At 41.7% G+C, this 27,994-nt stretch overlaps 1 protein-coding gene across 1 annotated transcript; it reads left to right on the top strand.

The window, feature by feature from the left end:
- Positions 1-179: 179 nt before the first annotated feature.
- kif26bb (kinesin family member 26Bb) lies at positions 180-23,598 on the top strand. Its single transcript, XM_062410782.1, is given in 15 exon segments — positions 180-359; positions 553-900; positions 3,210-3,686; positions 6,786-6,907; positions 7,026-7,197; positions 11,290-11,499; positions 11,907-12,000; positions 13,407-13,678; positions 14,515-14,692; positions 14,832-14,970; positions 15,153-15,312; positions 15,479-18,566; positions 19,858-20,027; positions 22,148-22,298; positions 23,248-23,598. Coding segments are annotated over 15 exon segments (5,820 nt in total). The 5' UTR covers positions 180-317; the 3' UTR covers positions 23,445-23,598.
- The last annotated feature ends 4,396 nt before the right edge of the window (positions 23,599-27,994 follow it).

The raw sequence follows: 27,994 nt of genomic DNA, 5'->3' as shown, positions 1-27,994 counted from the left end.
GAGCTCCCTCCTCCCTCCGGTTTGTCTGAGGACTTGCTCCTTACCGCCTCCCTGAGGAGGTCATAATAAAAAGACTGTCCATGAAGTGTCCTCCAGTGCGCTCACTCCTCCGTCTATCTCTCTCGCTCCACTGTTCCAGCACCACTCCATCTCTCGGAGACACAGCCTCATCCAGCCTCTCGCTTTGACTTGTTTTTGCATTTTAGCCCAACATGGCTCAAGTTTTTTCCCTTTACATCCACGGAGCGCTGGGGAAATTAGATAAAAGCGCACCCTGCCTTTGTTCGGGACATCTTTTTAAATATTAACAAGTTGTCATGTCATATCTGACTGGACGAGGAGAGCGTGGAGAACACTGGGTGAGTCTGATTTAATCCTTATAATCACTCTTTCTTCACATTTATAAAAGCCCGCGTGGTCTATGAAGACTTTTATATAAGAATAACATTGTTGCACTGCTTAAAAACATTTGGGTGTGGTTACAGTTGGCGACTAATAATTACGCACGGCCGAAGCCCACACACATCCTCCTAAACGAGATGTATTTCTCAGAGCTCAGAGGCCCAGCATCGCTGTGACACACTCGGCTTCCCTGCCGGTGTTCGAGGCAGAGACCGTCCCGCTCCGGAGGGCGCCGGGGGCTGCGGGAGCGACCCGCACCGGAGTATGTGCCAGAGAGCGGACGCCGTCCCCTCCTACAGGTCCCTCCCCGGGTCGGTGGGGGACCGCATCAGGAGCACGATGTGGTTCGGTGCCGGGACCATGTGCCGAGGCTCCGTGTCCGCGGGACCCGGCAGGTCCGACGGGAAAGTTCGGTGTTGTGAGAAGTGCTCCGCGACCCTGGTTTCTCTGAAGAAACAAGCTCTGAGTCTGGCTGTTCACCATCAATTCTCCTGCAAGGTCAGTGATGGAGCCTGTCACCGGAGCAGAAATGCACCAGTCTGCTGTCTTTAAGCGGGACACTAATTGATATAGATTTTTTTAAATAGTCACAATGTTGTTTAGACAAACTATAATTAAAGTGAAACCATCTCTGGAGTCCTCAGCAGGTGGAGGTATAGCGTCATGTTTGAACAAATAATAACAATGCAACAAAAATAAACACTTTCATGAGCCTGTATAACCCCCGTCACATTAAAGCCCTGCCAGATTGGTTGTTGAAAGGAAAATAATAAGAAGGATGTCAATAACACCAGTGAATAATAACAATAATAATAATAATATGAATTATAATAATGTGAATAATAATAATAATAATAATAATAATACTTTCAGTTGAGTAGTGTCAGATCTTGACCCTGCAGCTCTGGAATCAAAGATGCCTGCACAATGTGAATGTGAAATGTCAATATTTGCTATATTCTGCTGTGATAGTAAGCTGGAAAACGTGAATAGCAGTATAACAACCTAGGCTGTCAAAATTTGTAATGTTTTGTCATTATTATTGTTATTTGTGTAAAATTCAGACTTTTTACAGATATAAGATTAAAATGGAAATTAGTCATCAAACATGTAATATTTTTCAAAACTGCAACTAAACATTTCTTACAATATGTTTAATGTATATTGTGGGAACATCTTTCTTTATCGTGCTGCCTGTGAGAGGAATGCATGCCCCCACACTCCTGCATCCATCTGTACATTTGTAATCACAAACATCCATCAAAGACACTCCAATCGACAAAGTAAACCATTGCCATTTCTGCGTGAGCGGTTTCAAATGGGCATGAATATTTCATCTCAACATGCCTGTGTCATCTCCACCGAGGGGAGCCTATTTATTTCTGTCCTCCTGAGTGGGACGGGGCCCGGTACAGTTAGCGTTGTGTTTTTAAGAGAGAAAGTGACCACAGTCGGAGCAGCAGAGAGAAAGAGATGGCATCCTGTGGCCACAGCCATGGTCAGAAGAAATGTGATAAGCCAGTCAGCTCCTCGCAGGTTTATTGATCCAAGTATGGTTTCTAAAAAGCATTGTGGCTCTGTAATGTCTTCTATTAGAAGGGCTTGCAGCCAAGATGGAAAGTCCAGTCTCCTACCTTACGACTAAAGCATATTTACTTTTTATTATATTGTTCCTCAATTCTCTTTATTAAATACAGCGTACACAAACCTGAAACTAAAGGTTGCAAGTGGCATCTTCCATACAAACAATGCATGGAAGATGTAAATGGTGTCCCTGATGCTGCAGCACTTTCTTGTAAATTACTTTATTTTATATAATAGTTGAGAGATCCTGCTGTACTGGATTCCTCTGGGGGAATATGGGTCATTGGTGATGTGCCGGCAGGATGGATGTGGGAGGTGGATGGGAGGGGCTGGGTGGGTGAGTGAGTGCATTGGATGTTGCTGTCAAGGGCAGACCAGGCAGGATGACACAAGAATGTCCGAGATGATTTTTTGTGGCTGGATGTTCAATTTTGTTGGATCTGAAAGTCTGGGTCCAGGCTGGGCGCTCAGATGCCAACAAATTTGATTTGAACAATTTTAAACCTCTTTAAATTGTATTATCTTCAATATCGATGTTATCCAGAGCATCTCACAGCTGAAGGACAACACTAAAGCTTCAGCAAAGCAGGAGAAGTATAAGGGGCTAAATCTGCACAATAAGACAGAAAGATGAGCACAGCAAGTGATAATTATGTTTAGGTGTAAGATATGTCAGAAGAGGAGGTGTTCTCAGAAGAGGTAGACAAGATGTCTCCGCCAATGTTTTGTTTTATTTCACCAAACTGACTTGTAGCTGCAGAGAGCAATCTACTCCGATTTCACACACACACATCAGCTGGGGAAAAAAAAGCTTCTGTAACCAGGATACAGAAGCTTTTATAATCAGGATATGTCTTTCTCCATGAATTTGTGCTTAACAGCTGATTCCTGATTCATGACACGTTTCACTTGCTTTAAAAGTGAAGTAGGTTCAATTTGTGCTTACTGCACTTATGAAAATGACAGGGGCGGTATCAACAGTACTGACACAATGATTACTTTGCTAAGTGCTAAGATTGCCAGCAGCGCCTTCCCATGACTCAATGTCCATATGGTCAAGCCAGATATCAAACGAAGCAGATTAGCTTTATAAGCTCATATGCTGGATGCATGATCTTATTATGTCATGTGAAAATGGAGCTGAGGACCAATAAAGTACAGTGTGAAATCTTTAACACCGAAGTCTGATTTACAGTGCGTTGCCTTCTCTTCTAATTTTGCAGGACGCAAGTGACCTGTCAGCGTATCTTTATGACAGCCTTCGCGTACATAGCCGCTCCACCGCTGAGTCTCGGGACAGAGAGAGGGAGCAGGGCCAGTGTTCAGCCTGTGGTACAAACCTGAACCAGCTCAAACAGGAGGCCATCCACCTGGCTCTGAGCAGGGGTCAGTCATTGGCTAAGCCTCCCTTTGAGCCCAGCCTCAGCACCGGCACGCTGCCGAGACAAAGTGAGACAAAGCACGGCGACAGAGCTCCGAGGGAACCTGAGATGAATGCGCATCAACCATACGGCCGGACCCACAGTCCTCACACTCCGCAGAGTCCCAGGACGCCTCAGAGGACCCCTCAAACCCTCAGACGGAGGGGGCCCAAACCCCCCCACTCTGATATGGACCGCTGGGTAGAGGAGCAGCAGCATCTCGTCGCTTGTAAATCTGTGTCCAAAGCTGATACTGTCACCGTCCACTCTCCCCGTCAGGTACCCCTAAAAGCTTTCTCCTGCCACTAAATCACAATCCCACGTTAGCATCCCCCTTTTAATGAGTTATATGGGTAAAGTATGTCCTTACGGATACATGTGTCAGCAAGGCAATGATTTATAGAGCCTAATCAGAGCATACTTAGATCCCGTGGCTGAGGACATTGTTTAAAAGTACTTTTGCTAATGGAATGGAATTGGGTCGTGATTTAACCCTGTCATAAAAGCCTGCAAGTCAAAATGTACCAGTGATCAATAGGGGGATGGTAATATTTAACAGGATGGCTAGTGATATGCATTACTGTGATGGAAGCCCTGCCTCCCATGTCCCCAATGAAAAGGCTTATAAAGGGAGAACTGTGGTATACCCTCATAGAGTGCATCTATGGGCAGCCCTTTCTGTGCGTTGAGCTGTCATAAGAATGATACTCCATACACACTAGTTAGTGTGACTATACCTACTGTGCTACATACACTAACCCTAGTACAAATAGCGCTGCAGACGATGAGACATTGATGCATTAAAGCTGACCTGGGTGAGGTGAACGTTTGCTCTGTCTTGCTCCATATTGAGATACTGATAGGGTTGATCCACATCGTAATGATTTTTCTTATTTTTTACTTAAAAAACCCAGCAATTGCCCCCCCCCCCCCCCCAGGGTTAGGGTTAGAAAGTAATCTTACTTTCTTCCACATCAAGAATAAAGCCGCTCTTCTTTTTCTATGTCTTCAACATGACATTGGAAGTTGGAAACATTAAATCAGCCAGAGACAGCGTCTTTAGCCAACTCATGGAGCTAGCATTAGCATAATTAGCTGATAAGATCTATGATCTATGACCCTAACCCTAACCCCCCCCCCCCCAGATAAAACCTTTACGAACATACCAGCAGCATTTTAAACTTTTGCCGTGATGATTACATCCAAAATTTGTCCTCTAACTTCCTCCTAAGCTCCCGTTATATATATTTTGGCCACTAGAGGTCACCTAACTTAAAAACAGTCCTCACAACAATCTACTTGCACAAATTAACTATTTCTATTTTTTAGGAGGACATTTACAATACTGAAATTAAAGCATACGTATGACATCTGGCTTGCTCATAAAGTTGTGTAAGCTAAATAACATTATGTCAGCATGAAATAGGGTTAGGGTTAGGTTTAGGGTTAGGGTTAGGGTTAGGGTTAGGGTTAGGGTTAGGGTTAGAAAGTAATCTTATCTTTCCCACATCAAATTTAATAAAATTGAATCTACACTGAATTACAAGAATAAAGCCGCTCTTCTTTGTCTATGTCTTCAACATGACATTGGAAGTTGGAAACATTAAATCAGCCAGAGACAGCGTCTTTAGCCAACTCATGGAGCTAGCATTAGCATAATTAGCTGATAAGATCTATGATCTATGACCTTAACCCTACCCCCCCCCCCGGATAAAACCTTTACGAACATACCAGCAGCATTTTAAACTTTTGCCGTGATGATTACATCCAAAATATGCCCCCTAACTTCCTCCTATGCTCCCGTTATATATATTTTGGCCACTAGAGGTCACCTAACTTAAAAACAGTTCTCACATCAATTTACTTGCACAAATTAACTATTTCTATTTTTTAGGAGAACATTTAAAATTTTTTGAAAATACTGAAATGAAAGCATAAGTACTAAGTTCTATGTCTTCAACATTGGAAGTTGGAAACATTAAATCAGCCAGAGACAGCGTCTGTAGCCAACTCATGGAGCTAGCATTAGCATAATTAGCTGATAAGATCTATGAAGGGTCACCAGCTTGGAAAGTTAATTCGGCTTCTGTCTGAGTTCAACAATTCTGCTCTGTATTTAAAAAAAAGTAGGCAAAACGCATATAGTAAACCTTCAGCTTTGTGTTGTGTGAGAATGTAAATCTTGGCAGGCATAGCAGAAGTGGTCTAACTGGAGGGGGGGTACATGGTCCTTAGCTGTCTCATTTGGACTGAAAAGGTTGTCTGAGCAACACCGTAATTAGCCTGTTATTCTTAATCTGCTTGTCTAATCAAATTGAACAACAACAATGCATCAATTACTAAATAAAACCGCCCTGGGTTGTGCAAGAAATAAACGATCCAGGGCACATTCAGTATGAGAGCAGATCAATACAGGTTTATGCATTTACAGTGAAATAGTAGGAGAGTAGTGAAAGTGGATAGGAGTAAGGCGAGAGGATGCAAAATAGGAGGGTGGAGGAAAAATGGATAGGAGAAAGGGAAATTAAGTGCTTATGTTGGCAGGCAGGAAAAAGGTGGATGACGGAGCAGAGGGCGGAAGAGGAGAAAAACAAGAGACCGTATGAGAGGGAATGCAGAGAGAAATCAGGGTAGGGAGGAAGAGAAAGCTAGGATAAAAAAAGATTACAGCTCCTATAAATATTAACTTCATCTTTCTAATCCTCCTTCCGGTCTCCTTCTAAAAGACCAGTTCTACTACGGCACAAATTGACATTGGATGTAATTATGAGATAGAGAACCGAGCTGACATCATTATCATATCCTGAAAATGGCTGAGACATCCATGAGATGTGGAGTGGTGCAGAAGAGCAGCGTAATGCAAACATGTTGCTTCCCAGGCCTGGGGCGCGGAGCAGTGACTTCATGTTGAGCAGCAGCAGATGCATGCTGAATGTGTCACACCCACACACCCACACAGAGTATTATGAATGAGGGCAAAAACACAATGTAGAGCTCCAACAGCATCGGAGTGACTTGGAACATAAAGCTTCTCGACTGAGGCTGTGTGTGTGGGTGTGTGTGTGTGTGTGTAAGTGTGTTTGTGTGTGTGTGTGTGTGTGTGTGTTTACTGTACCTCTTCAACACGGAGTCACGTTTTAAACTCAGAGAGAAGTCACTGCTGCCATCAGGAACGATTCCTCACACTCTACACTCCTGGCCTGTAATATTACTTAATGGTTTAACCCAGTGACGTTGTGAGCCTACATGCCCTACTTAGAAAGACGCATCCTGTATTTCTCCCCAGAGTAATTCCCCTGATAATAGCCCCTTTTGGTGGGCATGCTGAAGTGCAATTACAATTTTGGAATTTTTATAATGAGCCTAATCCCCTGGCAGGCTGCAGATGATGCAACCCTGGGCTGTGGTGGAGCTGGGACCGTGCAGACGACCTCGAAGATCCCTCACATCTCCAGGGTGGTGACCATCGCCAACACTGCTGCCATGTCCTTTTTGGCGAGGTAAATATATCTACTGTATTTGTGAATTAACTTTAGAAAAATTTGCTATATCTGCAGCCAGTCTGCGCTGGTTTCATCACAAGCTTCAGTTCCTGCTGCCTCTCCTCCTCCCCTGCAGGGCGGCCGAAAAGCTCAACCTGACATTGAGGAAAAAAGGCCAGGCTTCTGATCCAGCTCCTGCGCACTTCTCCACCTGCTTCAGGGAGATCATCCAGAAAAACCCACCACCCGTCCCCTCCTGCCTGCTCCAAGCTGCCACCAGAACCAAAGACTCACCCAATGTTGGCAAGGTAGAGCAGCAAATTCCTGTAGACTCACAGTAGATGTAGATATGTCTGTAAGTCTATTTATATTATAGAAGTATATTTTAAATGAATGCAAAGGCAGCGTTTCTACACAAGGGTTGATGTAGCCTAACCAATCATGATCTTCCATTACTCCCCAAATTGAATGTTTCTGCATCAAACCCGACATCTTAATCTAAAGGTTGATATTTCTTCCTTACACAGATTCTATAATAAATCCTGATCATTTATCATACAGTTATGTTCAGTAACGCACCGTATGTATTCATCCTTTGCTTTTATTGCATCTGTGGGAGCCTTCAGCCATTAGCTGTGCTCACAAAGGTCAGCACCGCTTGGGTTTAAAGTTCAATGTATTCAAACTCTTGACTCAGATAACATCAATTACATCTGTGAAGGACAATTGCAAGGAAAAAAACGTCACCCCCTCAATATAGGAAAATACACAGATATTCTATTTATTAATAAAATTGTAACTCTAGAAAATATATACTGAATTGAATACAGTATCGTCCCACTAGCACAACTTGAGCTCCTTTTCCATGGGTCAAAAACCCCACTAACATCAGGCTTCTGTCTGCAATGGGAATGGAGACAATCAGCATCCAATCCCGGGTCAATGACTCTGCAGCAGACACAGGTTTTCATCGGCTCCGGCTCCGATCAGCAGGGATGGAAACCCATTTCCTTTCTCCCTGTCGTGTCAACACAGGGAAATGAGAGAGCTTCTCAGTTTCTGGGACATTTGTGACGTTGGACATGTCTCAGCGAGGACAGAAAAACGGACAAACTCCCCTACTAGCTATGAGAAATAGGTCAATCACTTTTTTAAAAGCAGATCTGGGTAAAAAAAAAAAAAAAAACATATACCCACAAATTTTTGTGTAGACAAAGTATTTGTGGAATTGCTTGCTGGGACAAGTAGATGGATCATTAGAGGACAACTGCAGTCACTTCACTATCCTGATGTGTTACCTTGGCCTCTTTGCATCTTATATTGCCACATGTAAACAAGTAGAATCGCTCTTGATTGGCAGTGTGTCTTTGAAAGAATACAAGGCAGCCTTACAACAACCACCACCTTGGAAGTGTTTTCACCACCCGTGTTGCGGAGTAAAGAGATCACAGTCAATTTAGACGAGATCTTATATCAGTCCTCCTTCACGATACACTGTAATGTGGTGCTAATGTCTCCATCTTGTTATTCCCCTCTCCTCCTTTGGGATAAACTGAGGGGGGATCAATATGGCTGCCCACCCTCCCCTTGTCTCATCATAGATGGACTCTTGGGTTTAGTCTAGAGTTACAGATGAGGGCTCGGATAGACCCCGCTGTCGGCCACACCTGCCCGAGCACTCAGCTCTGTGGGCCTCTGCGTGCAACAATACGCATGTGTGCGAGAGCAGAGCAGATTTTTCTGTGCCTTTGAATGGGTCTCTTGAATAATTTAACCCTCATAAATAGAGTTTGACACATGTTCAATAGGGTTGCATAAGGAATCTGAATTATGAGGAAGAGAGAGGAGAAAGAAAATCTGTTGTAGACACTGGAAACTTATCATGCGGCAGATGGAAATGACTGTCAGTTTTTTTAAATTGACAGTGGCGGGTGATGTCATGATGTAGTGGGGTGCATGTTGTGGTGCACGGGGCCATTTGCCATCTTGCTGACCTGAATCCTTATTATGAATACTTTTATAATTGGTTTACATACTGTACTAAATCTCATTGTCTTTAGTGAGGTAACCGTTGTCTTGTCTTCCTTCAGACTAAGACCTTCGTACGAGCCTTGTTAAATGTCAGAATCAAGGTCTAATTCAATTTAAGGCCTTAAAGCCTCCTTAAAGACCTGAAATTCTTGAGCTTCCTGCAGAGAGCTGCATTAAGGAATTAATGTCATGACATGCGGAAAATATAAAGCAGGAGGTTTGCATCACCCCCCCCCCCCCCCCCCCCCAGAGTACTACTACACAGACTCTTAAGGCTCAAGATGACAGTATGCGTATTCAGGATATTTTGGCTTTATTTCTGGATAGCGGAAGGAGGAAGAGATGTGTCGTCCATCTTATAATACAATCTATTGCTCAAAACTAATCCTCTTTAAACATTTACCAGTTTAGCTGCTCTGTCAAGGCTTCTCATGCATAAAAATAATATCACAGCCTCTCATACCTTGACAACAGGGGCATAAGGTTCCCTCTTTCACTAGATTTGATGTCAGGCTCTAGAGCAAAAGCTCCTTTACAAAGCTGTGTAACATTAGATGCTAAATAGACTCTAACTGTGAGCTTTAAATAGAAAAAAATATCTGTATATAATATAGGTTTAAGGTTTAGAAATCTGTGTCCTCGGCTGACAGGATGCAAAGACTGTGATGATTTTAATGTTTAAATCTCACTGAATTTGACATGAAGATATTTTTGAACTCATTCTTTATTCATAAGCTGCATCCCGCTGGTGTTTATTTTCGGGAGGTAAAGCTACATCTGTGGCGCTCACAGTCTTTGCTGAACACATCCCGGACTTCTTCAGAAATCTCTTACGTACATGTTACTCTATAAAAGCAGAGTACCTACTCACTCCCCCTGCATTTAATGAATAAATGAATTTTCAGAGTAGTTTGAAATATTTCCTGTATGTATACAGTTTGACTACAGGAGTAAGTGAAATAGTAGTGCTCATGCTTTCTTCAACAACCCTTATATGAGGCATTTAGACAGTGTGTCTGAAATCACTCCCTAGTCTGAGAGTTTGCCATTTTTTCGTGCTGTGTGAATGTTTAGTGAGACTTTTAATTCACTATATAGTGGATTTATTGTGTCTGACAGTGCATGTAGTGTACAACTGATAGTCAATAACTGAGCAATATATACCATAATGCATTGTCCTTGTGCTGAATGAAAGAGAAATATCTGACAGATGAGAGGAGAGAGAATGCTGAATTATGTGAAAACCAAATTGCGTCATGTCTGTTTAAAAAGAAATGAATACAAATCCTCAGATGTAACTCAATGTAAGAGAGTGGCAAATAGAAAAGCCTTGATTGGAAATAGTTTCAGCAACAATTATATACGTGATTATCCACAAATGATTCACTGGGAAAACATGGAAAATATGAAAAATTTGCCAGATTTTCAAGAAAGTAATAAACATTTCCTGGTTTTGCTCCCTGTTCTGGATCCATACCTGACCCATTCCACATCCATCCACACTTGTGTTTTATCCTGCTAATAAACAAACAGACAGGGATGCAAACATAATCTCCTGTATGGATACAAATATTTATTTATTAATATAGTTAACGATGTGAGAAAATATGCTCAATATAATATGTACCGACCAAATTAATTGGCAACTTTTAATTGTGCAACAAAAATGATGTCCTTGTCGGTGCAGAGAAAGTCGTGCCTAAAGGTCATTTCTATAGAGTGCATGGAGCAGTGAATAAGTCAGTGAGTGATTTTGGAAACAACCAGTGTTATCAGATGTAAGCTGCACTAGAATGCCAGATGTAAGATAGTAACAATAGTACTAACCTAGTTAAAGTGGGCAGTGTCAAATAATTGAATAAATAACTCCGCTGAGTGTAGGACCAATCACATTGTGATCTTTTGCATACATATTAGGTTGACTTCACATGATCTTGTCCTGAAACACAACCATAGCTCCTCATAAGCACTACACAGAGCATTTAATGGGCTGAAGAAGATTTCATTTGTTTTATATTTGGTCATGAATCAAATTAGTGAACAAATACACATTTTGATATGCTTATGGTGTTAAAAGGGATTACAGTTATCTTATGTCATGTACAGGGGACCACAGTTTTCACTGCAATCCTTCTGACAGTTGATGAGACATTTCAAAATGGACCAAAGTGATGGACCTATAAAAAGATAGGCCAATAGTACCTTTTTTGGAACCATGCCACTTGTGTAGCAAAAAAGCCACAATGTATTTATTAAGCAATCCTAAACCAGTACATTTACCCAGCATAAAACATTTTCAGGGTCATTTATTATACAGTACATGTTAATCTCAATCATTCTTCTCTTTTCCATTTCCCTTCGGAATACAGGTCAAGGTCGTGCTGAGGGTGAGCCCCACACTCTCAGGGGGCCCAGGCCAACCCCCTGTTCTCCAGATTGACCCATCCAGGAAAAGAGTCACCATAATTGAACCAGTCAGCAAAAGCCAATCCCACACGACACTGATACTGGGCAAGAATGGCAGAAATCATCTGAAGACATTCAACTTTGATGCGGCCTACCCTCAAGAGTCCGACCAGGTTTGTTTCTTCATCCGGATAACTGATTTCAAATGTTGTTGGTGGTGCTTGTTTAACACACATCTTTCATGATGGATTGGTTTTATATTAATGGTGAAAGACGAGTGTGGCACATTCTGTGTTTCCTCGAGAGTTAAACATGCATTTTTTCCCTCTACACACCAAGTGTAGTGTTCTCTGTCTGATGACCTGAAAACTGATCTGGCCTGGATAACCACCACAATTATGCAGTCCATCAATAATACTCAACCTTCTCAGGCTCCACTTACAGTATCTGAGCCCAAGGGAATCTGCAGAATCCGCATGCATCCCTCCCTCTGCTTTGGCTCTTTCATTTCATTGGATGCACTTTCCCAGTGTGGGGATGAATCATAAGCGGCCGTCTGTCCTTTGTTCTGTCTGACCAGGCTGAAGTGTGTGCAGGCGTCTTGGCTGACGTCATCCGCTGTGTGCTCAGCGGCAGCGATGGATGCGTTCTCGGTATGGGATGCGCCGATGTGGGTGAGTAATCGGTCACTGCGAGAGGCCACGGGTTCAAATCTGGAGATGGGAGTCTGATGCTTTTATCTAAGCTCCGGGGCCTAATGTGCCCCAACTCCTCCTCCACCCCAGTCCCACCCCTGCTATCATTCACCCTTTCATTATCACTTAAACTTCACATCTCCATTTTGTCCTCCTACCGATCTTCATACGCATCTCCAGTCTTTTCCTTTGATCCATTTGTCCTTTTGCCAGTCCTCTATTTCTCCAGAGTGGTAACCAATACTCGTGCCATTAACTCTTGCCTTCCTAGTCATTAATCTTTCACCTGTTACTTTGTAAATAAAAGCCTGTTCATTAATTATGCAACACATGAGCGTTTTTTTAAAAGCTCCCCATCGCCTGTTAGATGTTTCAGCAAACTGCAAAAAACATATACAGTAAGCAGATTGTGGTGAAATGAAACATTTGTATTTTTATTTTGCAGAAGCACTGAGCTCAGAGGGGACTGTAAACAAAATGGACTGCAATTCGTTGCTATTAGAGAGATGGAACCTTGCACTTAGCGTCAGGGACGGGGTTTAATACATTTGCAACACGCACATACAGACACACACACACCCAAACAGACACACACACGCGCACACACACACAGGCGTAAGGACAGGGTCTCCTTGGAGCTGCTTTTTCACATGACGCCACTCTCCGTAAATCTGATTGAATTAGTTGGCCGATACAGACTACATGTGGCCCAAAGCCAGGGGTTATCAATCTCCTCTACTGAATACTATTCTCTCTGAATAACAGCGGGCAGCTCCTTTAATTGGAGTAAGCCTTATCCTCATTCAATTAGAGTTTGGATAACACAAGAGTGATTATAACATTACTCAAAAGTAATGTTGGGCAAAAGTGCAGGAGGAGATATAACATGGCCAGAATCCATAGGAAAATGTTTCTACATGTGTTTTTGTCCTTGTATATCTATATATCTATTCTGTCTTTGTTGGGTGTTTATATGTTGTATTTTGTGTGCTTCAGGGCATTTATGACAGTGTCTATTGTTAACACCCCTGTTTCTCTGCAGTTTAACATATGTTGTGATAATTCTGTGCCACTATGAAAATGTGTGTGCTTTATGTGCACATACTGGAAATTAGCAAAATCTGTATATGTCTTCTCCTACTGTAAATTGCTCCGTTCCTTATGCACTTCACATGTTATCAGACACTTTTTCTTTCCTGCCATTGATACATTTTGATAGGGGATATAACCCTTGGGTGGTGCAAACAGTGCACCCTCAGGCCCCCCTCCCACAATGCATTATGTGCAGATTTTATATGGTAGCATGTACATGTACAGTAAATGTACTATGTGTATGATGTGTGTGTAACACAAATACATCTACCCTTCACTGTTGTGTGCCTCAGGCTCCTGGTCCAGCACGGTGGGGAGTGATGGGAGCATCCAGAATCTCGGCCTCATTCCCTGTGCCATCTCCTGGCTGTACAGTTCCATCGAGCGGCGGCGAGAGAAGACATGGACGGATCAGACCGTATCCGTTTCTGCCATCGAACTCTGCTGCGGCGAGGAGGACACACTGAGAGATCTGTTGGGGGAGGTCGTTCCCCCAGTCGGCAACATCCAGGACAGCCCAAGAGCCCGTGTTAGAGTCCAAGAAGATCAGGTCTCCGGGATACAAGTAGGATGGAAAACGCTTTCTAATAGAAAAATTAGGCAGTTGATTCTATTGTGTCTGCTACTTCTATCGAGCCAAATTGGTTTTGTGTTTGTTTAAAGAAAATAATCATCTCTAAAACCTATTATTGTTATTATTATTTGCATCATTTTTTTAAGTCTACTCAGCCAATCGAGAATATACCACATCTGGAAAGCAGAGAGCCAAGGCCATACTTTTTAAGTCCCAATTTCATGTCAATGCTTTATTGGCCATTCTCAATTTAAGAGTTAGCCCCAGGAAGGCCTGTGTGTTATTTTACAATTACAGCTGTGAAGCAGGAAATGTGCCTGTATATTTTCAATGAATTGCCCTTACATTTTCAGTAGGTAGCAGTGAAATCATAGCTATGCTGTAATTACTGATTCCTGGGATCCCTTTAAGTTATCTAAGGTCTCTAGTTATGTCATCATTAATGTCTCTTTTTAATTAAGAGTCTGTTTGTATAGTGCTCTACACCATATGTGAGAAGATAAGGCTGGTAATGAGTGAACCCTATTAGATTACACCTGATTACATTATGGTTGAGCAGCTCTCTCCTCCCTCGCACTGCTCTTTGACAACTGCAAGGCACCACCTCATTTGTATAGGTGTGGGCTCCTCTGTATTTCTTCAATGATCATGAAATCTACTGGATGAATGGAGGCATTATTCTTCAGTCTGTTATTGGGATAAATTTATATTAAAATGAAACCTACATTTGTGAATTTAATAATCTGGCCTCCACATACGCATCAAAACAACTTTTAGAAAACACTAGAATGGTAGATAATTCTGAATTTCTTCTCCTTTCTTTCCAGCTACGTAACCACAATCGGGTAAAGGCCCCCACTGCTGAGCGTGCAGCTTCTCTCCTGGACGCGGCCATTGCAGCGCGTCGTCACAGTGACTTCATTACTTACCTGTCCCACACCTCCATCATGTTCTTCACTCTCCATGTCCAGCCCCCTCGGACCGAAAGCAGCACCATAGGCAAAGGTTGTAATAAAATATTAGATCACCACAGATTTTCCTTTTACCTTGAATTACTTTTCGTAGTTAATCCTGATTTTGTAAATGTAATTCAGTTTGACGTGTATTATAATTGTTAACACTCCCCTCTGAACTCTGTCCTCAGGTTCACGGGGCTGCACAAAGTTGACCTTGATAGATGTGTGTAGCGGTATGAGGGGTATGAGCAAAACTAAACCTCCTCATTTTGAACTGGGCTCTGTGGTCCTGTCTCTACTAAGTGGACATAAAACAACCCCCAGCAAGTAAGACATTTATTTACTATCTTGACCGTGAACATTTCCAAGTAGTACAATTATTGCCTATAAAACAATTTAATACTGGCTTAGTCTAAGGCATTTCAATAGCAAATACGACAGCAGGCAAATACAATTAATTGATCCATCCTTTGGGTTAATGTGAGGACATTTGCACTGTCTCTGAACAGGGGTAGTAAGCTGACTATGCTCCTCCGAGAGTCCTTGGGCCATATGAATTGCCACACCACTGTGATGGCTGAAGTTGCGGATTCGTTGGCACACCTTCAAGAGACCTTCTCTGTCATCCAGCTGGCTTCTCGCATTCGCAAAACACAGAAAAGGACAAAGGTATTGTAAATCTGCTGGTGTCCTTTTTGTCCAGAAAGGGATCATTTTATTTTTGCATTCTGAGACAGGTTTATGCTTCCACCGTTCCCCGAAAATTGTATTCATCATTTATGTTCCGGGAAGTCCTGATCTAGATCTAACTCCATGTTTCATCTTTATTCAACAGCAATCCACCTCATGCTCTCCTTGCGGGAGGAGTTTAACTCGAGAAAAGAGAGCGCCTCAGTCCTTCTCCCTGCGGGCCTTCCACTCCACTGATGAGGTTGATGTTGACACCCATCCTTACCGTCTTCGTGGTGAACTAGATGAACATTCCAGCAGCGAGCAGTCCTGTGACACAGTCATCCAGATAGACTCCGATGGCTTCATCCACTCCAAAGCTGCCCCGAGACTGACACAACCTGATTTTGTACCTATCATACCTTCTCTGAATCCTAACAAAGCTCACTTGGATGACCCTGAGTTTACCGCTCTCCTGCAAGAGCTTCTGAGAATTCCTCAGCTGCGGGGAGAGAAGAAGGAGGAAACTGTACAAGGTAACATGGAACTGCTCAAAGCAGACATGAAGCCGCCAGAGAGGGATTGTCTTAAATGTGAAACATTTGCTGAGCTTCAGGAGCGTTTGGGCTGTATCGATGGAAGTGAGGTGCTATTGGAGGTGCTTAAGTCTGCTTCAAAAGGCCCTTCTGTTAATAACGTCACAACCAAGTCACAACCCCAGAAAGAAGCAGGGAAGCAGATGGACGCAAAATCATCAGAAACACCCAAGCCATTGAATCAGGGGCTAGGCTGCAGTCAGAACTCTGATGGAGAACGACAAACAGATGCAGACAGTTTTCAGAGAGAGGATTCCGGCCTGTATGACTGTGAGGAGTGCAGTGGAACCAGTTCCAGCGAGGAGCTTTTGAATCAAACTCTTAGTCTGAGCATGACCTGTTGCTCTTCTCTTCCCAACACTGGAACGCTTAAGTCAGGTGATAAGTTTCCTGCTCAGCAAGGTATTGCTGTCATAAATCCCCTTAATCCTCAGCCTTCAGGAAAACAGGAGAGTCCTGGAAGTGCTGAATGGTTCAAACAAGTCAAAAGGACCTCACCAGTTGGCAAAAGCTCCCCCATATCTCCTTCCTCTTCCTCCTCTTGCTCCTCTTCACACTCCCTGGCTACCAGTGTTATACATGGGGATGTTTTACCTAATTGTCCCACAGGAGATGGTAGAGAAATGAAGGCCACCATCACAGTAACTGTTCAACAGCCACTGGACCTTAAGGGACAAGATGAACTGGTATTCTCAATGGTAGAGGAGGTGACCATAAGTGGAGCATTGAACAGAGGGAGGACAGGTGGAAATATTATTTATATAAGAGACGCTGCCGAGTCCCAGGCACGTGCTCAACGCTCTGCCGGCTCCCAACCAATCAGGATCATTAGCAATGTAAGTGAAGAACCTGTAACCACAGGTTCCTCCAGTACAACTGAAGGCTCTGTTGTGCAGCCTTTAGCCACAGAGGACAAGCCCCAGAATCAATTCAGAAGGGAAAAAGGATTCTTGCCTTCATTTATTAATCCCATGTTGGTCAGTACAGATTGTATTTTGGATGTTGGTAGTGAAAAAGGAAATATCCATAATAATAACACAAGAGTCAAGTCAGGATCTGAGCTTAAAATAAATAATGTAAAATCTCCAGGACAGGAGACTCTTGAAAAGAGAAGAGACGCTTTTGCCTCTGAAACACAGGTCGAACAATCTTACAAGGTTTGTGACTCACCTTGTAGCAAACCTTTTTCAGTGCCAATGGTGATGGAAGATTCAGCTTTCTGCAATGAGACTGCTGACAACAAAATGATTGGAAAGAGACCAAGAAACACAGACAGGAGACACCCTAGAGACAGGGAACATGTTTATTCCACTAAGTCTAAAGGGTGCTCAGAGGGGGGAGAAATCATCTCCAAACATGTTGGAAATGCACCCAAGAGAATTGGTGTTTCACCTGGTTGCCAGGAAACTGCCCATGCTTCCTGTAAAACAGATAGTTTGCCTAGAGGCTGGCAAGACGCCATCCACCAGGACTGCCACATGGCCGACCACCACAGAGACCCAAGGGGGGTGACATCATCCACCCCATGTAGCCCAGGGGTAACTCTGGAGAGGAGGCAGGGCAGACAGAACTCCTCAGTGAAACACAGCCTCCAATGCTCCTCTCCTTGGAAATATGGAGCAGAGTATAAACAGGAAGCAGGTAACACCTCCAGAAAGGGTGTTGGATCTTTGCTTGAGAACTCAAGTCTAAGAATGAAACATGATGAAATAAGTGGGAGGTTGCAGTCACCCATTGAGAACAGCGGCAGGCTTTTCAGTGCCAAATTGGAGCAGCTGGCTGGCAGGACAAATTCCCTTGGGAGAGTCCCAAGAGACTTCCCAACACTGAACAGAGGCAGCAGTAACACCTCTATGAGCTCGAAGGGGAGCTCCAAGGGAAGCATTGAAGGGGCTTGTAAGAGAGGTAAAAAAGACAATAATGAGGGACATTGTACTTTACCACGGGCTAGCAGGAGTCCCAGAAGGACTCATCGGTCTGACGCGAGTCATCACTTCTATTCTGAAAACCCAGCTCCTCAATCTGTCAAGCATTCTCATCACAAGCTCTCTGCTGTTGGGAAACTTAAGATAGCTTCCCCCAAAGTCCGTCGACTGTCTGCCTCCAGCATCAAGAACCTCAGTCTGTCCCACAAAGGCATACGTCAGTCCACCAGTCGCAGTGCCAGTCTTTCCCCAGACAGTAAAACGGTTAGCTTTGAGCGAACATCCTCCTTTCTCCCTTCTTCCCCTCCACAGTCTTATCAATCCATCAGTCGGACTCCAAGCCAGAGCTCCACATGTTCATCCACAAAATCTGTCATCCAGGGGTTTGTCAACGGTCGGCTCTCAGACCTACCTTTAGGAGGAGTGGACGAAATGACCAGTTTTCTCTCACCATACAATCAGATGACTGCTCCCCGCACGCCTGATCACCTGAGTGGGCATGCGAGTGATACCACAAGTGTGTTGAGTGGTGATTTGCCACCAGCAATGGGGAAGACATCCCTGTATTTCTCTCACAGGAATAGTTTGGTGAGCAGTGGCTATGACAGCATGTTGAGGGACAGTGAAACCACCGGTAGCAGCACCTCAAACAGAGACTCCGTCAGCGACAGGAGCAGCTCTCAAGTTAGCGTGGCTCGCAGCTCCAGATCGTCTCGAAGGAAAGGCACTACAGGTAAAACATCTGGAATAACTGGCCTTTTATGAAATGTGATCATCAATTGTCTCCGCTTGCAAGATCATTGTGTTGATGGTTTTTGTGGCATATCATTGTTAGTTTATAATCAAAGTACATAGCATCTCAGCACAAAGCACCTTCATTACAGGAACAGGGAACCTGCATTTTGACACAAGGATTCAACTAATTGCGATTGCAAAAACACTGCTGCATCATATTTCATTTGAAAGGTTCTGATGGTATATTCTGATACAAATGTCACTGGTCCAAAGATAAACAATAAAAGATGAACACATTATATACTGTTTCAACTGGTACATTTTGGATTAATCTTCCAAAAAATGTTTTTAATTTGATCATAAGACTACTGATCATATATTCTGGTTTCTACTCTGACAACATAACATTTTAATGTAACATTAACTGGAGATGACTCACATGTACTCAGACATTGTGTATGAGGCCACATAATTAATACATGAAGCCAGAGACGGCACTTACTGATGGAAGCATATCTGCAGAAAATTCTGTTTGGCTGATACAGTGAATTACAAACAGGGATGTTTGCATACTATTATGGCATGATAATGGAATCATACAGACAGAGAACGTTTTAATAGTATTTTTGTTAGAATCTTGGTTAACAGTTTCTGACAATGGGGCAGACAAAGCTTTTGATAATTCAGAATATGAATAAGAAGTTAATTAGGTAAATTAACTCTGTCTCACATTAGAATTAAAAGATAACCTGAACTTCATGAACTGCAAATGCAGTAATTCAAAAACACTCATCATAAAATGATGCGTCCCGTCTTGATTGTATTATTCTGGCACTGGCGAGCTGCATTGCCCTCGGGCAAACTGAAGTGCGCATGGTCTGGGTGCTGAAGGGAACTCAGGGACACACGCCTTAATTTATCATTTAGATTTATTCATACTGTGTCACATGATGCTTTTAGTATAGACCGGTTTTTGACATAATTAATGTAGCAGCTCAAGAATACTCTTGTTCCAGCTTGATTCACTTTAAAGATGATAAGCATCCACAAGCAGGGTTTTTAATATGTAAAATAAGACCGTAGATCAAAACCTCATAATCTTTCGTCCTTGTTGCTAAATTCAACTTAACGCCAATTCAAATAATACAATCCTTAAAATTAGGTTTTATTCCAACAATAAGAATAGTTTTTCTGTGTTTGTCTGCTATACTATGTATAGGAGAATGTTTCACAGAGGGTAGAAAAGAAAACAATTATTTAACTGCTATATCTGCCTCGCCATACTGTAGGAACTCACCAGCGTCGTCCTGCCCAAGATACAGCCTCATCCCTGAGACGCTCGGCCAGTGGTCTGCGCTCTCGCTGGGTGGATCTAGGAATCCCAGAGGCCTATGAGATCAAGGTCTATGAGATCGACAATGTGCAGAGGATGCAGAAAAGAGCAGGTGCTGGCCAACAGGTGCTGGGTTTATTTAGAATTTTCTTCGGAGGTTAAAGGGCATTTCATAATATATGACCTTTATCAACCTCTGCCAGCAACCCATGGAAAGATCTGGTAAACCTAATCTCTGCCAAACTTTTTCTAGGGTCACTAACGCCCCATTCATCTTATCAGATTCAGGTATGAATAGCAGCATTACCCATTACGCCAGAAAGAAAAAGAACTAGATAAAAAGAAAAAAATCACTTATCACACTCTTTCTCTTTTGTTGCTCCTTGCGGAAAAAAACCGATGCAGAAAGCATTCAGGTACATATGAGTTTAAGAGGCTTCACCTCTTCTTTCAGTGTGTTTGATACATTTAGTCTAACGTTTATATTTTTCTGCTTCTCCGGTTGTTTTTTAGGTTGTAGCAGGTAATGGACATAAATTAGTCTGAATAATTAAATTAAACTGAAGGGTATAAAGGGATAGTTTATTTAAAAAAAAAAAAATGGTAAACTATCCCTTGATTTAGTAAGTACTTAAGTACCAATTTGATACGATTTTTAAAAGGGATTCAGGTTGAATAGCAGATTTGACATATTCCTATCAAACCACAAGGTCACTTTATAACACAGCTGCTGCCATGATGAAAAATCTTAAAAGCATCTAGACACTATATTGTTGCATCAGTAGTGAATTCGACTGAGTAGATTTGGGGGCAGTAGCTGCAGACATCACAAGGGTGCCACTCTGCTTGCTTGGAAAAATAATTAAATGATTTCACTTCGTAACAGTGGCCTTGAGCAAAATACAACTAGCAGTGGCCTCAAAGAAAGACTGTGGTCATACAGGGCAGCTGCCATACGGCTACTGTAATAAGGCACCAAACAGCATCCTCAGGGAATTCACCCAGTGGGTAACTGAGGGTTAAATAGGTTAAAGATTCCACCCGGCATGCTGAGTTGAATCGTGCTCGAAAAAACAAGACCGGGTGTGTGTGGTGACGTAATGTCCCCATGACGAGAGGTCTGGCCTCAAGAGACTACTCCCTGCCTCCATCCGTCTGAGACATGGCATCTTTGATACAATTTTAATGACCACATGGGAGAAACTGGGTCAATGCTCCAGCTATGAACAAAGAACACTGGAGGTAAAACCAGTCCAACTGACCATAGGTTAAATACATTATTTTAATAAATAGTACATATTAACTGAATATTGAAATCACAACATCTGAACATATAACCTATATTTTATTGTATTAATAGGGGGGTTATTTTGTTGTTATAGCATTGCACTTTATACTTAATATTTAAGGGAATCATATTTAGTTTTCCCTAAAAAATTTGAAATTATTGGAAAGGTCCCTCCTGTGCAATAATGTTAGTATGGTCAGAAGTCATTTTATCCAGTACCCTACAGAAATGCCTTGATTTACTCCCCAGATGTGTCATCTGTGGCCTGACATGATGTTTACATGGTGGTGGTGGTGAGTGTGGAGAGATATAACAAAGCCCCACCCCCTTGAGGGGTTATCGTTGTTGATCCAACCTCTAAAGGGCATTTGTGTTGGTGTGTGCTGTTGTGGAACAGAGGTTTCAAACTGTGAGGCATGAAGGGAAAGTAGTTGAGGGTAAAGGAGGTGAGCCGGTGTGAGTCTGTGATTTCAAAACACTGTCAAACTGGTTATTGTAGATTGATGATTTGGTTTGCCAATTTTTTTTCCTTTTTTTCTCAGAGTCTGAAGTCAGTGAAATCTTAACACAAAGCAATGATCCACATATTTTGTAAGATTCAGCTTCTATTCATTATTTCATTATTCAAACCACTCTAGGTGGGATTGGATAAACTCAGTTAAAATTCTCCAAACTATAAAAATATTTCAAAATATTAGATTTCAAAAATCCAGTCTCACTCTACCGAGAAAAGTTCAGACTTTATGTGTTTGTATTTGTCAGCCAGAGGAATATCTGTGTATTGGAGCTGAGGAGTTTGTAGATTGAACAAATGTCAGATCTGGCTGGTCTGAGGACATGGATACATAACAACGTGTCCAGTATCCAAGTATCCAGTTTATTTTTATGTTCCATAACTATATTATGCTCTGTGAACAAAAGGAAAATACATGAAATGTGTGTATGTATGTGTTTTCAGGGCCCGGCTCACTTCAGCGCCAAGCTCAAGTCTTTGGAGCACCGTTAGCAGAGGAGGTCAGATGTCCGAGCCAAATACAACAACCTGAGGGGAGAGCTGGAGCAGGTCAAACACCACCTCATGCCGGAGCCTACAAAATGGAACGGAGATTGTCAGTGAAATTATTTGTTATTTGAAAAATAAACACATAGAATAATATTTTTCTCCGGAAAATCACAGGAGTTCAGTTCAGTTGTTGTAACATATTCTTTGTACATCTGTCTAAGAATTCTCAGTCATCCTGGTATCTTCAGGAGTTGCACATATAGGTAGCAGAAGCCACAAGCCTATGGTGACCATGCTCAACTCCTGAAATTAAAAATATGTCCACAGATTTGTGAGATGTGTGATATATGTTCACAGATTTTACTGAATGCAAAGTAGAGACATTTGCAGATGATTAGCATAAATAGATTGTAAAAAATCTCAACCTCTCTATTAAGGCTTAAAAAACTTGTATTATTATTGATGATTTTGCAATAAATAGATAAAACAGAAAACATGTGACATTATCTTATAGAGCCTAGAGAAACATGTTCCATAATATTTTGTCAGAACAAAAGATATTGACTCAACCATTGTGTATGAAAGACAAAATAAACACAGGGAAAGGGAGGAGAAGCTGGAACCAAAAACTGTATGGCCTTTTTGTATTTGTAATTTTTAAAAAAATTACTGAAACAGTGATAATAATATCAGTGAATTGGCAAATAATGGGCTTGTGTTATCACAGCATTTCCACAGGGGGCAGCATACTGCCCCTACTGATGCTATATCCTGTCAATCATCAATAATTTGGGTAGTTTCATTCTAAAACAGCATATATGTGTGGGTTTTGATCAATATCAGCATCCTGTGCAGTGTTTGTGAAAGTTATTGATATGAAAGAATAATCACATCGCACTCTAAAGAGTAACTGGCTATACTTTGATCTGAAAATATATATCTAGTTCCCCTTAAACTTTCCTATAATGTTGTCTATATACAATAACACAGTAATACATTTCTTATATGCGATACATTACAAACGGCTTCAGCGTTGCCTCTCTGTCCTGTTTCAGTTGACCTGTGGTAGACGTTCGAGGTGGACTCCCTGGAGCACCTGGAGGCCCTCGAGGTGGTGACAGCTCGGCTGGAGAACAGAGTCCATTGCTGAAAGGCCAATGTCGTGATGGTCACCTGCTTCGATGCTGCCGCCACGACACGGCGCAAGAGACGCCAAAAAACGCCAGAGCAGAGGACCTTCAAGGGAATCTGAGTTGAATGGCGAGAACAGAGACACATTTGATGAGGCATCTCTTTTCCTCAGACGCTTACGTATCATCAGTTGATTTCTATTCATTTATTTATTATCATATAACACTAAAATCGTTGTCCCACTGACTGTCTTGTCGGTAACACACACTTTATGTTCTTACTCCATTAGAACATAAACTCTATTATCTTTGGTAGCTTGCTTTAAATTACCCGGAGAAAGAGAGTGGAGCCTGGTACAATTCGTGACCCTTCACTTTTTAGACATTCATGCACATTAGATGACCAAAACATTCATTCCTTTCACCTCAAAGCGTCAGTTCAACTCAGTGCATCAGCTAATGCTAACAAGATATTGATATACGATCTAAGGTGCTAGGTGAAGGATAAAGTAGCCTCTCCTCCTTAAGAATCTGATGAGAATTAAAAACATCAACATTTCGTTCACCCAAAAATGAAATTCCCTCATTAGAGTTTGAGTTTCAGGGGCGCTAAATGAGAGCAGCGAGATCTGTTGGATTTGGCTGCAACGCTGTTTTCCAAAAGTGTTTTGTGGACTCAAGCACTTCACCCACCCCTCCATCGTCATAGTTGTGAATAGATAAACAATTTTTATTTTTAGGTGAACCAACCTTTTTAAGGTGATAAAAGGCATTGGTGTCATCATTGTGCTTGGATCTTGGTTTTTTGAAAGGTTTCCTTTGGGTTTAAAGCTAGGGTTGGTATTATTAATACTGGATTCTATTACAGAGGCTAACACGTCTGTGTACTCAAGGCCCCAAAGTTACGCACTTTTTGTAATTTGTCTCATTTCTCTTGAGCATTTTCTGGTAGAATTGATACATACATGTACCTCAATGTCTTCATACCATTGATCTCAACTACACGCCGACACTCACTGATAGGTTACAGAATTAGAATCCAGTTCACTGCACTTTATTTGTCCATGATCTTTGTGTTCTTTGAGTTTCCTTTATTGAAATCTCCACTGATTAATTGATCAAACTGAGTTATTAAAATCTTGATTTTAATAATACAACATTGAAAATTGTGTCATTCATTTGAACAAGAATTTCTGTTTTGCAGCAAAACCTCAACCTGTCTCTGATTAATGAAATTATTCTGCCTTAAAAGTTGTTCCCTGTTTCATGAAGTTTTGAGATCACGTTATTTAACAGCTGATGTTCAAAAGGGTAAACCGTGCTGACCTGATGTGTAAATAGATTGTGGTGATAGTAACCATTATAAAGATAAACCATATTTTATATCTTTTGAAAGTAATGTAAAAAACACTTAAAATAAAGTAGTACAAGAGTAAACTGTGACTCAGTCAGTGACTGAGTTAGGGGAAAAGATGAGTGAAGGATTGACGATTGTGATTTTGTGAGGGTTTCTCCCTCTCTGCAGAAGATGAGTAGTCTGTGATCAATAAACTGCTGAAATGCATTAGTAAGTGATTGGGGGCCAGAATAAAAAAAATGTGGCTTCTACTCTCAGGCTAATGGAGGAGTAATTACATTAAAGTTAAAACGTCATTGTGTCTGAAGTGGCTCTGAGCCGATCTGGACCCCCGAGCCAATCAGAGAGGAGACACTGAAGCATAGTAATCAATAGACAATGTCGGGTTTTCTACCTGGATCGATTTAAACATACGGGAAGACACACACACACACACACACACACTGGATGTTTGTCTTGTGAATGTGACAAATCAGCATGTTGTATGTTACTGTTAATGGATGAGCTCAGCTTTTCCTGTGTTTGTAGACATTGCTAAATTAAAGTTGGTTAGATGCCTCTTCATCACATTTTTGTCTGTATGTAGCAGAGTGTGTATGAGTGTGTGTGCACAAGAAGCAGGAAAATTATGTTGTTTTGTTTTGATCCAAAGTAACAACAGGACGACTTTCATGTCGTCCAGAGCATGTGAAAATGTAATGAGAAAAAGCCCTAAAGCATTCCAATTATAAAGTCAAACTCAAAACACGCACACGTGCACGTACACACACAGACACACACAGACACACAGACACACACACACACACACACACACACACACACACACACACACACGCCATATCTTCCTTCCATCCCTCGACTTAGCCCTTCCTCTGTTTCTGCTCCACTTCCTCATCGAGCAGCCTCATTTGAAGTTCCTGTGTGTGTGCTTGGATTTAGAAATAGGGAGGACAGGGATGAAAACAAAAACAAACACAAGGACTTGTGCAGAAGCCATGCAGCAGAATGTCCAGGGGTCTTTTACACCTGAATATTGCATGAGTGTGTATTCAAAATGAACATTTGAAAAGCTAGTTTAAGATAAAGATGTGGGAATCACATTTGTGCTGTTATATTAACGTTCTTCTCATTATCAACGATAATTTCACTTTTATTGCAAATTTTTCACCTGCCCTCCAGACTGTGCTTACACATTGTTTTTAAAAACCAAGATGGTTGGTTCAGATATTTTAGCAGTTTTATTTTTTTCACTGTATTTTCTACAATTTTAAACACCTCCCACTTTCTACTGATGTATATGGGAGAGGGTGCGAAAATGACCCCAGGATCAGGTTATTTGGTTCTGTCAGAATAAATGGACATTACCTTACTAGACTACTAAAATAGTATTAATAATATATATATAGTCTTGGTGTCTAATCCTATAATTTAAGTCTCAGTGTTGTCATTTGTTGCTCAGGTGACTAAAATGGTGCATTTCTGCTTTAATAACCTGAGACAATTAACCCAGATCAGGTATTTTCTTTCCTATGCAGATTTACGAAGGTCATCTGTGATCTTATCTCTAACAGACTAGACTGTTGCAGTGTTCTCTATTCGGGATCAGCAGGAGAAACTTAAAAACATGCATATGTCTCCTGCCGGGCTGATAACAATTATTAAAGGAATCCTTGCTGCTCTTAACCCTGTATGTTTTTGGATTGACTTTAAGATTTGAAGATTTTACTGAATGGCCAGACTCCTGCTTACATCTCCAATTTGCTAACCGGATAAGCCTGATCGCTGCTTGAGATCCTTTGGCAGGACCCTGGTAATGGTTCCTAAATCCAGACTTGTCCCCAAAGGTGACCTTTCCTGTCTCTGCTGTCCAGACCCTTCAGCTGTGGACAACCAAGTCTACGCCCTGCTGGGAGATCTCAGACTGCTTGTCCAAATCTCTTCTTAAAACGTCTATCACGTGGCTTCTTCCTAACTTTTGGAATTTTCTGTAATTATTTAAATGCACTATATCTATTTCATATGTATATATACATTCATTTTGGTTTTGCGGGTGTAAAGAATTTTGTTGTTATTGTAAGACGCCTTTTGCTAAAATTATTATTAACCTAATGTTATTTCTCCCTCTGCTAATTAGGATTAAGTTGAAAAAATTATCTAAGCAAACTAAAAACCTGTTAAAATTCTAGATATTATCGTCACAGCCCTCCAAATTTCTGTATATCAAAAAATACATGATAATACACAGTAACAGTAAGGTTACTGTTTCATTATAGTTAACCACCGGTTCAGTTCTATGTCCTTATTGGAATACATGCTTGACACATTTGAACATATAAGGATTTATTTAAAAAAAATTATGGACGGCCTCCTCCCTCTATGAGACATCGTGAAGCTGGCTGTCGTGTTTGGGGAAATATGAGAGATGGGCCAAGGTCAAAGGGTTCACTCCCTAGACACCACAGATACAGTATGAGACTGTGTCAGGAGGCAATACTGTCTCTTTGATTGTTTAGGAACTAGCAATCTCATAGACAAAAATGAAGTCACCAAATGATCTGTAGGAGTTTATAGTATGACCACAGGAAATGGGACTTCAGAATATGAGAGGAATTCACAGTTGTTGTATTGATGGATTCAGACTTTCTCCTTGGCCAAGCTTCAATAAATATTTCAGCATGGAACATCAAAGGGCTCCTGAGCATTTTCTTCACTGATGAGTTGAGCATGGGCCGCAGCACATTATCCACAACAGTGACATTTGTGTTTGATTATAGGGCACACGTCTTGGACACAGCTCTGGAAAAGATTAAGAAACCAATCCGTTTTTCAGCTGAAGCTATTTATATGAATAAAAATACAAATATTTGTGTTCTCTTCTTTAAACACTTGACTACCTTCCAACAGACACTGGCAATACATGGCTGCCATATGTCAGATCTCAGAAGTGATCTCTTTATATATGTATAGTGAGGGGAGTGCATGATGACAATGAAGAGGAGCGAGGAGAAGGTTATTCAGCTTCTATAAGGATATGTACCACAGTGATTAATGCAGCTCATCACTCTGTTACATGTAACGGATTTAGATGTGTTTTATTCTGTTGATCTATTGTAACAATACAAAGCAAAGACGGTGCACATTTTTTATTTTTCCCTTTGTAATCCTGTGCACGGTGTTTTCAGTTTAAACTCGCCATGTGACCGCCTCATCTGTAGTTACATAACCGCTGACACAGCGCCAGCAGCCAGTGTGACACATCTGCCACAAGATGGCGGCCTCGGCCAGATGCCTCGATACATAGATAAATAAAGAACG

This window comes from Platichthys flesus, chromosome 18 (assembly GCF_949316205.1).
Source record: "Platichthys flesus chromosome 18, fPlaFle2.1, whole genome shotgun sequence".
Classification (NCBI taxonomy): Eukaryota; Metazoa; Chordata; class Actinopteri; order Pleuronectiformes; family Pleuronectidae; genus Platichthys; species Platichthys flesus.
The sequence above is the reverse complement of the archived record's forward strand: the minus strand, read 5'-3'. Positions and strand labels throughout refer to the sequence as shown.